This window comes from Vicia villosa, unplaced genomic scaffold (genome assembly GCF_029867415.1).
Source record: "Vicia villosa cultivar HV-30 ecotype Madison, WI unplaced genomic scaffold, Vvil1.0 ctg.003917F_1_1, whole genome shotgun sequence".
NCBI lineage: Eukaryota > Viridiplantae > Streptophyta > Magnoliopsida > Fabales > Fabaceae > Vicia > Vicia villosa.
Window position 1 is genome coordinate 88904 of NW_026706340.1, and position 13723 is coordinate 102626.

At 35.4% G+C, this 13723-nt stretch overlaps 1 protein-coding gene across 1 annotated transcript; it reads left to right on the plus strand.

The window, feature by feature from the left end:
* Positions 1-11636: 11636 nt before the first annotated feature.
* LOC131641675 (uncharacterized) lies at positions 11637-12140 on the plus strand. Its single transcript, XM_058911971.1, has one exon. The coding sequence runs from the start codon at positions 11637-11639 to the stop codon at positions 12138-12140; it is 504 nt and encodes a 167-aa protein (XP_058767954.1).
* The last annotated feature ends 1583 nt before the right edge of the window (positions 12141-13723 follow it).

The following is a 13723-nucleotide window of genomic DNA, read 5'->3' on the forward strand; positions in this document are numbered from 1 at the left end:
AGCCTTGATTTAGATTTGACACATAATTCGCTTCTTCTCCGGGTGGAGGATAATAACCAGTTTGATGATCTCCTCTACAAAATGTTAGAACATAGTTTGGTTCTATTTATATTTTAGTGTTTTGATGATTACAAGCAAACAAATTTTGTATAAAGCAAACATGGTACTCTAATCATATGTTTCTAATTTCAGAAGATGTACCAGTTCCAGTAATCAGAACTTAAAGCTAAAGAAACACAACACAAGTCATAAAGGAACTTTTGATGCCGCATGCTGAAGAACAAGGCTGAACAGAAGATTATAAGGAATAATTCAAATCAACACCGCTGAAAGCAACTTCTGATACCACACGCTGCAAATATATCTACAACAGAAGTTGAAGAACAAAGACTGAACAGAAGTTTACTCAGAGTGATTCAAATTAAACTGTTGAAGACATAATCATTAGCAAAACGACTGCAACACTCCAAAAGCGTAATTTACAAGGTTGATTGAAGAAGCTATCCATATGAAAATTCTTGGAGAAAGCAAAAGCAAAGACAACACGCAAACCATTTAATGGTGAACGCAAGATTTGGAGATAACGGTCAAAAATTCTGAAGCTATATTTATTCATGATCGTTTGAAGAACAAAAGATACAAATCAACGAACGAAAAAGAAGAAAACAAGAAAGAACACACAAGAACACTGCAACTCTGATAAATCATCAAGTGTGAAGAAAAACTCTCTGAAGCAAAATTCTCTTATTCATATTCTGAGTTCATTATTCTGTACTTAATCTTAGTGAAATATCACAGTGGTGATTACAGCTTTCTAGAAGCAAAACTATACACTATCAACAGAAGTTACATGGTAACTAAGTCCTTGAGAGACCAGTGGGTCAGAAGTCCCAAGAAGTCTAGGACCATTTTAGTCTTAGAAGATTGGTTAGTCATAGGCGGTTGGCTTGTGCGGGATCGTTAGTCACCAGCAGTTTGGCTTGTGCATTGTATTGTGAGTCACGGCAATTGGTCGTGCAATTGTAATCAGGTTCTGATTATAGTGGATTAAGACCTCTGTTGAGAGAGGCAAATCACCTTGTTGAGGGTGGACTGGAGGTAGCCTTATTGAGAAGGTGAACCAGGATAAAAATAAATGTGTTCTGATTATCTTTCCTTATTAAAGTTTTAAAACCCACTTATTCAATCCCCTCCATTCTAAGTGTTTTCTCAACCTTCAATTGGCATCAGAGCGCCTGGTTCTGGGTGCTAGCACTTAACCGTGTCATAAAAAGATCCAGAAGTAAAACACTATGGCGAATGATTCAAACAAAAACATTTACACAAAACCTCCTGTGTTCGACGGAGAGAATTTTGAATATTGGAAAGATAGGATAGAAAGTTTCTTTCTAGGACAAGATCTTGATCTATGGGTTATTGTGGTAGACGGTTACAATCATTCAGAAGATGCAGGAGAAAAGATAGCAAGGAAGAACATGGATGATAAACAGAAGAAGGAAATCAAGAATCATCACAAAGCCAGAACTATCTTGCTGAGTGCTATCTCTCAAGCAGAATATGAAAAAATCACCAACAGAGATACATCACATGATATAATTGAGTCACTCAAGATGACTCATGAAGGCAATGCTCAAGTCAAAGAAACAAAAGCTCTAGCTTTAATTCAGAAGTATGAAGCCTTCAAGATGGAAGAGGAGGATACTATTGAAGCCATGTTCTCAAGATTTCAAACCTTAACAGCTGGTCTAAGAGTTCTAAACAAAGGATACACCAAAGATGATCATGTAAAGAAAATTATCAGAAGTCTACCAAGAAGATGGGGTCCAATGGTTACAACAATCAAAGTTGCAAAGAATCTTGATGAAGTATCCCTTGAAGAACTCATCAGTGCACTAAGAAGTCATGAGATTGAGCTCGATGCAAATGAGCCTCTAAAGAAAGGTAAGTCTATAGCTCTTAAGTCCGTTAAAAATATGAAACTAATGCTTTGCAGGCTAAGGAGGAATGCTCAACTGAGTTCGAATCAGAGGAAGAAGATGAGTTGTCTTTTCTATCCAGAAGAGTAAATCAACTCTGGAGGAACAAGCAAAGGAAGTTCTGAAACTAAAGAAGACCAGAATATAAAAGAGAATCATCTGAATACAAAAGGCCCAGCAGAAGAAGCGATGTGTGCTATGAATGCAACAAACTAGGACACTTCAAAAGTGAATGTCCTAAACTGCAAAAAGAAAGGCCTAAGAAAAGATTTGAAAGGAAGAAAAGCCTGATTGCTACTTGGGATGATTCTGAATCATCGGAAGACGAATACAACTCAGAAGATGAACATGCCAACATAGCATACATGGCCACCACAGAAGATGACTCAGACTCGGAAGCTGAATCAAATGAGGTATTTTCTGAACTTACTAGAAAAGAGCTTGAAGAAAGCTTATTAGAACTTCTAGAAAGACATAATAGATTAAGAACAAAATTTAAAAGACTAAAGATTGATGTATCAACTGAAACAAAGAAACTTAAACAAGAAAATTCTGAACTTAAAGATAACACTACAAAACTAATAGAGGAAAAGGAAACAAAGATCCTTAATTCAGATAACACCTTAAAATCTGATATTTTGAAAGAATATGATAATAGTTTTAAAAAATTTCTTGTTAAAAGCATAAACAGAAGAAAAATGGCCTCAATGATTTATGGTGTTAGTAGAAGCAATCGAAATGGAATTGGATATGAAACACCTCAAGGTAAGGAACCATATATACCTAAATCAGCTGATGACATGGAAATAAAATATAAAACTTTGCACACACAGTTTAACTATGGTCACATTCATAATATTAAATATACATCCTACTCTGAAAACTATTGTGCTAGACCTAAGCTAAGACAAAGCTTCAGGCACACTAACATCAAAGGACCCAAAAAGATATGGGTACCTAAGAAGAAAATTGTCTATGTTGCAGATGCCCTTGGCAGTGAAGTCAAAACACCAGTCATGGTACCTGGACTCTGGATGCTCGCGTCACATGACGGGAAGAAGGTCTATGTTCCAAAGCTTGGAACTTAAATCCGGCGGAGACGTCAGATTTGGAGGGAACCAAAAGGGAAAGATCATTGGATCAGGAACTATTGGTAATGGTAACTCTCCCTCTATAACTAATATTTTACTTGTTGAAGGATTAGCTCATAATTTGTTGTCCATAAGTCAACTAAGTGATAATGGTTATGATATAGTCTTTAATCAAAAATCATGTAAGGCTGTAAGTCAGAAAGACTGATCAATTCTTTTTACTGGTAAAAGAAAGAATAACATTTATAAGATTGATCTTTCTGATCTTAAATCTCAGAAAGTGACTTGTCTTCTGTCTGTAAATGATGAGCAATGGGTTTGGCACAGAAGATTGGGACACGTTAGCTTAAGGAGATTATCTCAACTTAACAAACTCAACATAGTAAGAAGACTGCCCAATTTAAATTTCAACTCAGATGCTCTTTGTGAAGCATGTCAGAAGGGAAAGTTCTCAAAATCATCTTTCAAATCTAAAAATGTTATTTCTTCTTCAAGACCTTTAGAACTTCTACATATTGATTTATTTGGTCCAGTGAAAACAACATCAATAAGAGGTAAGAAATATGGTTTAGTCATTGTAGATGACTACAGCAGATGGACACGGGTAAAATTCTTAAAACATAAAGATGAAACACATACTGTATTTTTTGACTTCTGTAGACAAATACAAAATGAAAAAGAATCTAAAATTATTAAGGTCAGAAGTGATCATGGAGGAGAATTTGAGAATCATCTCTTTGAGAAGTTCTTCAAAGAAAATGGAATCTCACACAACTTCTCCTGTCCTAGAACACCTCATCAGAAAGGGGTTGTAGAACGTAAAAACAAAACATTACAAGAAATGGCTAGGACAATGATTAATGAACCCAATATGGCCAAGCACTTCTGGGCAGAAGCAGTAAACACTGCATGCTATATTCAAAATAGAGTGTCCATAAGACCTATTCTAGATAAGACCCCTTATGAACTACGGAAGAATAGGAAACCTAACATTTCATATTTTCACCCATTTGGTTGTACTTGTTTTATTATTAACACTAAAGAACGTCTGAACAAGTTTGACTCTAAGGCTCAAAAGTGTTTTCTGCTAGGATATTCTGAACGCTCAAAAGGCTACAGAGTATCTAACCCAGAGACATTAATAGTTGAAGAATCAATCAATATCAGATTTGATGATAAGCTTGGCCATCAAAAGCCAAAGCAGACTGAAAATTTTGCAGATACAAAAGAATGACCATTAAATCCTGATGATTCAAAAGACAAAGATACATCAGAAATCACATCAACCATGGAGAACATGAGAACGTCTGAAGAAAACTCTCAGAAAAGATTTCCAAGACTAACTACACATCATTCAAAAGACGTTATCCTGGGCAAGAAAGATGATCCTATCAGAACTAGAGCATACCTAAGAAATAATGAAAATTCATTATTTGGATTAGTATCAATGATAGAGCCAACTTCAGTAGATGAAGCACTTCAAGCCACATATTGGATCATTGCTATACAAGAAGAGCTAAATCAATTCACCAGGAATGATGTATGGGATCTAGTTCCAAGACCCGAAGGATTCAACATTATCGGAACAAAGTGGGTGTTTAGAAACAAAATTAATGAGCAAGGAAAAGTCATCAGGAACAAGGCACGACTGGTTGCTCAAGGGTATAGTCAGCAAGAAGGTATTGACTATAATGAAACCTTTGCTCCAGTCGCCAGGTTAGAATCAATTAGACTATTAATTTCTTATGTTTCTCAATTTAACATAACTCTATATCAAATGGATGTTAAAAGTGCATTTTTAAATGGTTACATCGAAGAAGAGGTGTATGTTTATCAACCCCCTGGTTTTGAAGATTCTATCTATCCTGAACATGTTTTTAAATTAAAGAAATCTTTATATGGTTTAAAACAAGCTCCTAGAGCTTGGTATGAACGACTTAGTTCATTTCTTTTAGAGAAAGGTTTCACAAGAGGGAAAGTTGATACAACACTCTTTTGAAAATCATTCAAAAATGATATCTTAATCTGTCAAATATATGTGGATGATATTATCTTTGGAACTTCTAATATCTCTCTTGGAAAAGAATTTGCTAAGTCTATGCAGGAAGAATTTGAAATGAGCATGATGGGTGAAATAAAATTCTTTCTGGGAATTCAAATAAACCAAACTTCTGAAGGCACTTACATTCATCAAGTACAATATGTTAAAGAACTTCTGAAGAAATTCAAATTATCAGAAATTAAAGAAGCAAAAACCCCAACGCATCCCACTTGCATTTTAGGCAAAGAAGAGGTAAGTAAGAATTTAGATCAAAAGCTCTACAGAGGTATGATTGGATCATTACTCTACCTAACTGCATCTAGGCCTGATATTCTGTTTAGTGTGTGTTTATGTGCAAGATTCCAATCAGATCCTAGAGAGTCACACTTGACTGCTGTCAAGAGAATTCTAAGGTATCTGAAAGGTACTACTAATGTTGGATTATGTTACAGAAAATCCAGAGAGTTTAACTTAGCATGTTATTGTGATGCTGATTTTGCTGGAGATAGAATTGAACGTAAAAGTAAATCTGGAAGCTGTCAGTTTCTAGGAAATAATTTGATCTCCTGGTATAGCAAAAAGCAAGCCACCATCGCTCTATCAACTACAGAAGCATAATATGTTATTGCTGTAGGATGTAGCACTCAAATGCTTTGGATGAAGAGTCAGTTAGAAGATTATCACATCTATGAGCGTAAGATCCCCATTTTCTGTGATAACACTTCTGCAATATGCCTTTCCAAAAATCCTATTCTTCACTCTAAAGCTAAACACATAGAAATTAAGCATCATTTCATCAGAGACTATATTCAGAAAAAGATATTAAGCTTAAACTTTACTGACACAGACCATCAATGGGCTGATATTTTCACAAAACCTCTTTCTGAAGATAGATTCAAGTTCATTCTAAAGAACATTAGTATGGATTTGTGTCCTGAATGAAATCGTAGTTAAATTCTGAAGTGCAAGATGAACTATCTACAAGATTATCATCTAGAAATATCTGACCCCTTGGATCAGAAGTTTGTTTTCTAAGATGAATTAGAGGTTCAGCATATAAAATTACAAATTCACGTAAACCTGAGATTGTTGAGCAAATGTTCAAAATCTGAAAGGTCGCGCGTGTAAAGCAAAGTGAGAAATAAGTCTTGGTAACTGTTGCATTAATTCTCTACGTTATCCCTAACATGTTTTAATCATAACGCTACTATTTCCTTGTTCATTGCAATATTTCTCTCCTTCTCTTCATTCCATAATGCATGCTAGTTCATACATTGATTACCTAGCTCAAACGTTTTCTCTTTTCATCAACCTCTATAAAAAGCTTTCCTTTTCTAACATCCATTCATTCAATTATTATCAGTTTTCTGTTCTCTCATCAATACTTCCTTCCAGCATGTCGTCCCAAACTGTCCTCACTGTCATAAAAGAACAAAATCTATGGCCAGCTAAAAGAGACAACTACTACATAAACCTCTGCCATAAGTAAGGATGGGAATCCTACATTTCTATTTAAACGGTTATGTCCTTCCAAACCTTGTCAAAAATTTCTGGGTCAATGCGTCTGTTAGTGAAGATAATCTCAGTATCACTTCCTCCATTTATGGAATTCACTTCGCAATTTCTGAAGCATCCATTGCTGAAGTTATTGGTTGTCCAGTCAGGCATGATGTTGCATGTCTCTCAGTCTTCGACTATGTCAATGCTTTTGTCATTCCAAACGATTTGAGCAGACTCGCTCGTCGTATAAAAAACAATCCCTACTACCTCTCCTCATCCAAACAAGTCTGGTTCAGGATGATTCCTTCAAATCTCATTCCTAGAGGAAAATTCCATAAACTTCTGTGTGCCAGAGACAGGTTCTTGATCAATCGCCTGGAATCGGGTAAATCGATAAATCTTGTTGCGATTATCTTTGGACACATTAGAGAGTCTCTAATAACCTTCAAATGTGGACAAGAATTCTTCATTCCCTATGGAAGAGTCCTGTCAGCATGTTTTGAATCTGCAGAAATCGTGAACACTCTTCATACGTCAGATCTTCCGAACAAGAAGGAAGCACTGCATGCAAAGCGTTGTGACCGTTTCTTCTTTCATGGAGGATATTATGAACCCATCTACTAGGAGTCTATGTATCTTGAGTCTGTATCCTGTCATGTTTTTTCAATCAATGAATATTTTCTCTTTATCTTTTGTTTATTTTCTGGGATAACATGAAACTCTAATGCCTATAACGGTCCTACCTGACTAAACTCATACATTTTCATTTAGCATTATTTCTTTTTGATTATGACAAAAAGGGGGAGAATCATATATGTAAAAGAAAATTATATACATCTCCTAAAAATTTTAAGTAACTTGAACAGAACAAGTTAAGGTCTACAAATCAAAGATAAAATATCTTTAACTTGTGCTTCAGAAGTTTCTGTTGTTAAAAAGAATGCAGGAATATTTTTAGAACTTCTGTGAAGATGCGCGTATACACAACCACATCCATCAATCTTCTGAAAGATCAAGTCAAGAAGAAAATTATTCAGGAAAGTTATCCATCATATTTCTCTCTAAATATTTATTTCAGGGGGAGATTATACATCTCAGGGGGATATCAATTTTCTTATACAAAATATTGCTTTAAAACGTTAATGTTTTGTCATCATCAAAAAGGGGGAGATTGTTATAACATAGTTTGGTTCTAATTATATTTTAGTGTTTTGATGATAACAAACAAACAAATTTTGTATAAAGCAAACATGGTACTCTAATCATATGTTTCTAATTTCAGAAGATGTATCAGTACCAGCAATCAGAACTTGAAGAATTAGAACTTAAACCTAAAGAAACACAACGCAAGTCATAAAGGAACTTCTGATACTGCATGCTGAAGAACAAGGCTGAACAGAAGATTTTAAGGAATAATTCAAATCAACACCGTTGAAAGCAACTTCTGATACAACACACTGCAAATATATCTACAACAGAAGTTGAAGAACAAAGACAGAACAGAAGTTTACTCAGAGTGTTCAAATTAAACCGTTGAAGACATAATCATTAGCAAAACGGATGCAGCACTCCAAAAGCGTAATTTCCAAGGTTGATTGAAGAAGATATCCAAATGCAAATTCTTGGAGAAAGCAAAAGCAAAGACAACACGCAAACTATTTAATGCTGAATGCAAGCTTTGGAGATAACGTTCATAAATTCTGAAGCTATATATTCTCATGATCGTTTCCAGAACAAAAGACACAACTCAACAAACGAAAAAGAAGAAAACAAGAAAGAACACCCAAGAACGCCGCAACTCTGATAAATCATCAAGTGTGAAGAAAAACTCTCTGAAGCAAAATTCTCTTATTCATATTCTGAGTTCATTATTCTGTACTTAATCTTAGTGAAATATCACAGTGCTGATTACAGCTTTCTAGAAGAAAAACTATACACTATCAACAGAAGTTACGTGGTAACTAAGTCCTTGAGAGACCAGTGGGTCAGAAGTCTCAAGAAGTCTAGGACCAGTTGAGTCTTAGAAGATTGGTTAGTCACAAGCGGTTGGCTTGTGCAGGATTGTTAGTCACCAGCAGTTTGGCTCGTGCATTGTATTGTGAGTCATGACAGTTGGTCGTGTAATTGTAATCAGGTTCTGATTATAGTGGATTAAGACCTCTGTTGAGAGAGGCAAATCACCTTGTTGAGGGTGGACTGGAGGTAGCCTTATTGAGAAGGTGAACCAGGATAAAAATAATTGTGTTCTGATTATCTTTCCCTATTAAAGTTTTAAAACCCACTTATTCAACCCCCCCCCCCATTCTAAGTGTTTTCTCAACCTTCACATAACACACAACACATTACTTGTTGACTTTTGTTAGGAATATCATGCATCTCCTTAAGTTGTTGTGGAAGTTTTTACATTTGTTGAGTGAGTAAGTCCACTTGTTGAGTCAATAACTTGTTTTGAGCAAGTATTGCATCATTAGTACCTAACTCCATGATTCCTGGTTTTCTTTGTGAAGTACTTCGGTTATGTTGTCCTTGATGATCATTGAGTTCCATTCTATCAATAATTGCTATTGCTTCTTCTGCACTCTTCGACATTAAAGATCCACCCGCGGTAGCATCCAAAAGAGTTTTAGGTTGTGGTTTAAGTCCATGCATAAAGATATGGATTTGTGTAAGCTCATCAAAACCATGACCTTTGAATTTTTCTTATCATTGACTTGAACCTCTCCCAAGCTTCATTGAGTGATTCACTTTGCCTTTGAGAGAAAACAAAAAAAAAGTTTTCGCTTCCATGAACCTATTGTGTGGAAAGAATCGGTGTGGAAATTTCTTCTCCAATTCACTCCAGTTTGTCATGATGTTATTTGGTTGATCAAGATACCACTCCTTAATTACCTATTAAAGAATGAGGGAATACTCTCTTGAACACCTGTTCCTCTTCTGCCTCAGGAGCACCGATTGTTCCGGAAATCTCATAGAACTTAGTGAGATGAGTGAAAGGATCTTCGTGATCAAGCCCCGTGAAGGGATTTTGATACAACAATTGAAGTAACCTTGTTTTCATCTCGGAGTTCCTTCCATTATTTTGATCACGTGCAAACTAAGCATTCAACCGACGACTATTAGTACAAGACCCTCGAGCTGGTGGAACTGGAGGTGGTATTGCTGCCATCTCTTCCTCAAACCAGGTTTTGAATCGGAGTTGAAGAAATAGAAGTTTCCCTTTGTAATCTTCTGTCCTTAGCCTAGCCAGTTGTCTTTGTCTTCGGGTTTTGCTATTAAGTCTTCGAGTAGTCCTTTCAATCTCAGGATCAAAAAGGAGTTGATCTGCAGGTACACTTCCTTGCATAAACTGATTTATGAAAATCTAAACAAGAAAATTAAAAAACACAAGGAATAAGACTTGAGATATAAGAGCTTAATAATAAAACTCAAAACAAAATAAACTATTGCAATGCTTGCAATATCTAAACAACAATCCCCGGCAACAGCGCCATTTTGTTGAAAGTATATTGAAGTACTTTTTAATTATCGTTTCCACAGGGATTGATGCAATATTATCGCCACTCTACAGTTTATAGTGTCGTGAGTTAGAGTTACTTTGGGTTTGGTTTTGTCAAAGTTCATTCACAAGTTTTTAGTAGCAAAGAGTAAATAAAGGAAAGTTTTAAGGTTTTAAAGAAGTATCAAGACTTGATTTCATTAACCTAATTTGTATGTCTTATACTAATCATGCATATGAACTCATTATCACTCAATATTATCATGTATCGTTCGTCTATACCGTCCGCGTCTGAAATGGTATAACCGGTTTTACCGTCTTGTTCAACCAACGATTTCTCAACCGATCAAACAACATAAATAACATTTATAAACCGATACAAAGTGATTATCAAACACTAAATCCATGTCTAGTGTTAGTCTTTGATAGATGATAAAGTTAGGTCAAGATATAAAAGTTGTATTTCATAAACATTTAAACCATAGAAATCCAAGATAAAGCAAACAATATCATCTATATTGATTAATAACTTGTTTATACACAATGATCAAAGGAAAAACATACAAATGAAAGGAAAACTACATATTTTCTTGACACCAAAGTGGTTTAGCTATCCATTGACATGGTTGCTTGCACAAGAAGGAAGAGGTGAAGATTATCATCCATCAAAGGTGTTATCTCGACTATTGATGCTCTGGATCTTCGATTATATTATGCTACAATGCAATATTTCTCTTTTCAGCTCTCAAAAGTGTCTAACTCTAAAAATATCTGATTTGATCTATTTATAGAGAAGTTAAATATCGCAGGGCGTGCGTTGCGCCCTCTAGCGTGCTATCATTAAATGATCAAACCACCCTAAAGCGCGCTATGTGCCCTCATTTCTGCGCCAAGCTAGCTACCTTTTGCTAGAGGCATTGAAAATGTCCCAAGCCGCGTTACGCGTGCTACCGACGTGCGACGCGCCCTTGAAGCTTTCAAAATTTTATCTTTTCTTGAAATTCATCTCTTCTTCAAAGCTCCAAGTTCCCAAAAAGGCAAAACCTGAAATAAAATTACCTAAAAAGAAGATGAGAAGGAAATATAAACATGCTTAACTAAACACACACACACACACACACACACACACACACACACACACACACACACATATATATATATATATATATATATATATATATATATATCAAAAGAAAAGGAAATAATACGAAAACGCTATAAAAAGAATCGAAAGGTACCAAAAACTATACTACTTATTAACATAATTTGGTACCTAACATATACCTCCAGCAATACAAAATTGACTTCTGCTGTCACAAACACATCACCATATTACATTGGTCCCTCTGATAAACCAGGAACATCTTCCGTAGCTACAACGCTCAAAGGCGAAAATCACCGCAATTGGGCGCGCTCCTTGAGGATGGAATTACGGGCTAAAAGCAAGTTAGGTTTCATTGATGGATTAATCAAGAAACCTGCAAAAACTAGTCCAGACTTTTACAATTAGGATAAGGCTGATTTTTATGCTAATGGCATGGATCATCAATGTTGTAGATCCAGTTATGCACGACAGCATCTCGCATGCATCAACTACGAGAGATATTTGGGAAGATCTGGAGGAGCGCTTTGCTCAAACAAATGCTCCTAGGATCCATCATTTGTGGCGCATGCTATGTTTGATGGAGCATGAATTAGACATGACTATGACAGAATATTATACCAAATTTAAGAGTCTCCTTGATGAACTAAGAGATCTGCAACCACTTCTAGAATGCACATGTGGTGCGTCTAAAGAAATTTTGCAGAGTGAAAGAGATAAGCAAGTACAATTATTTCTCGAAAGTCTTACCAGTGAACAATTTGAACATGTTAAGGCGGAAGTGTTGAACACCGAACCTTTGTCGTCGCTTCGATGCGTATTTAACCATGTTATGAGAAAAGAAGCTCGAATCATGGGTGAAAAAGGATGGATTACTGCAACTAAAAGAGAATCTGGAGGATCTGTTTTTTATGCATCTAAACAAAATGGATAAAGGAGAAGAGATGGTTCAAACTCAAAGTGTGATCAATGCGGCAAGACTGGCCACATTAAAGAAAGATGTTTTAAGATTATAGGGTACCTAGAGAATTGACCCACATGAAGGACACAACACCACTCAAGAGATGATGGAGGACAATCTAGCGCTCATCATACATGTTACTGAAGAAACAGTGCAGGGGCGTGCATTCCTTGGTTCTCGTGTGATAAAGCATGATTTTTTTTGAATCTGGTAAAAATACATCTTGTAAAGATCTAAAATGGGTCTTGGACAGTGGTGCATCACACCACATGACTCCTCTCTTATCCTTAATGAGAAGGGTAACCAAGATTGAGAAACCTTTCTATGTCACTATTCTTTTAGGAAATACAATGCTGGTAGAAATGATGGGGACCATTGATCTTAGCAAAGATATTACTTTACAAAATATTTTGCTTGTTCCTAAGTTTGATTGTAATTTAATTTCAATCTGTCAATTGACTCATGATTTAAATTGCTTTGTGAGTTATCATCCTAGTTATTATACGATACATGACTTTGCCACGAAGAAGAAGATTGGCTTAGGTGATGTACATGGTGGGCTTAGGTGACATTTAGGGTGTTAATTGTTAGTCTGGTGACATAAACTCCATCATGTACATCACCTAAGCCAATCAATATCTCAAATTCAGAGTCAGTCAAATCATTCTGAAGACTCTATTTTAGTTTAACAAATGGGCCTAAATTTTTAAAAAATATGTAATTTTAATAATTAAAAATGTCGCATCAAAAATATAATTATATATCTATAATATAAGAAAGTTCTATCTTTTTGAACTTTCTATGTGGTTCTGCCAAGTGGCTTCATGTGAGAAGAGAATTTTATCCTTCAACTTTACATCACTGCTGATTTCTCAACTTCTCTCCCTCCACCTTCCACCAATTACTGATATTTACTTCCCTCAACCTTCCACTTTCCAGCAATTACACATGCAACGGTTACACAAATGAAAAGTTAACTATTATGTACCCATTAATCTTTCAACCATCCAATTCATCATGACTCTAATATTTATAACCCTTCATAAGACTCTAATATTTATAACCCTTCATACGTGTTTCTCTATATCATTTTCTTTCGCACAAAATACTCAAACATGGCCAAACCTGTGGTCTGTTTAAAAAACTGGGTATAATTTTTATAATCAGATGAAAGTGCAATTTTTGTAATCTGTTATTGTTTTGATTTTGATGAGTTTTTTTCTTATATTCTTAGATAGGATGGTGGAATGAGATCAAGCATCATCCGAACAAACCAAGTAACGTCTTGGTTTAATTTTCTACATTTATATACTTTGTTAGGGTTTTCATCAAAACTCATCTAAACAAGGGAAAACTGCCATCAGCGTTTTCAAATCATTATTTTTATTTGATTTCTGTCATTTTTGTAAGTACAATGGTAGAGTACGTAAGAAATAGAGGTTAATACATATGTAAGTACAATTTTTGTAATCATAGTGCAATTAATTTTTGTAATGGGATGAAAAGAGAATAGATAAATTATAGAGTGATTGTATGTGATTCATTGACCTACTGTT

Excerpts from the sequence above, each read along its gene's own strand:
- LOC131641675 (XM_058911971.1), top strand. The coding sequence starts at position 11,637 with ATGGCATGGATCATCAATGTTGTAGATCCAGTTATGCACGACAGCATC.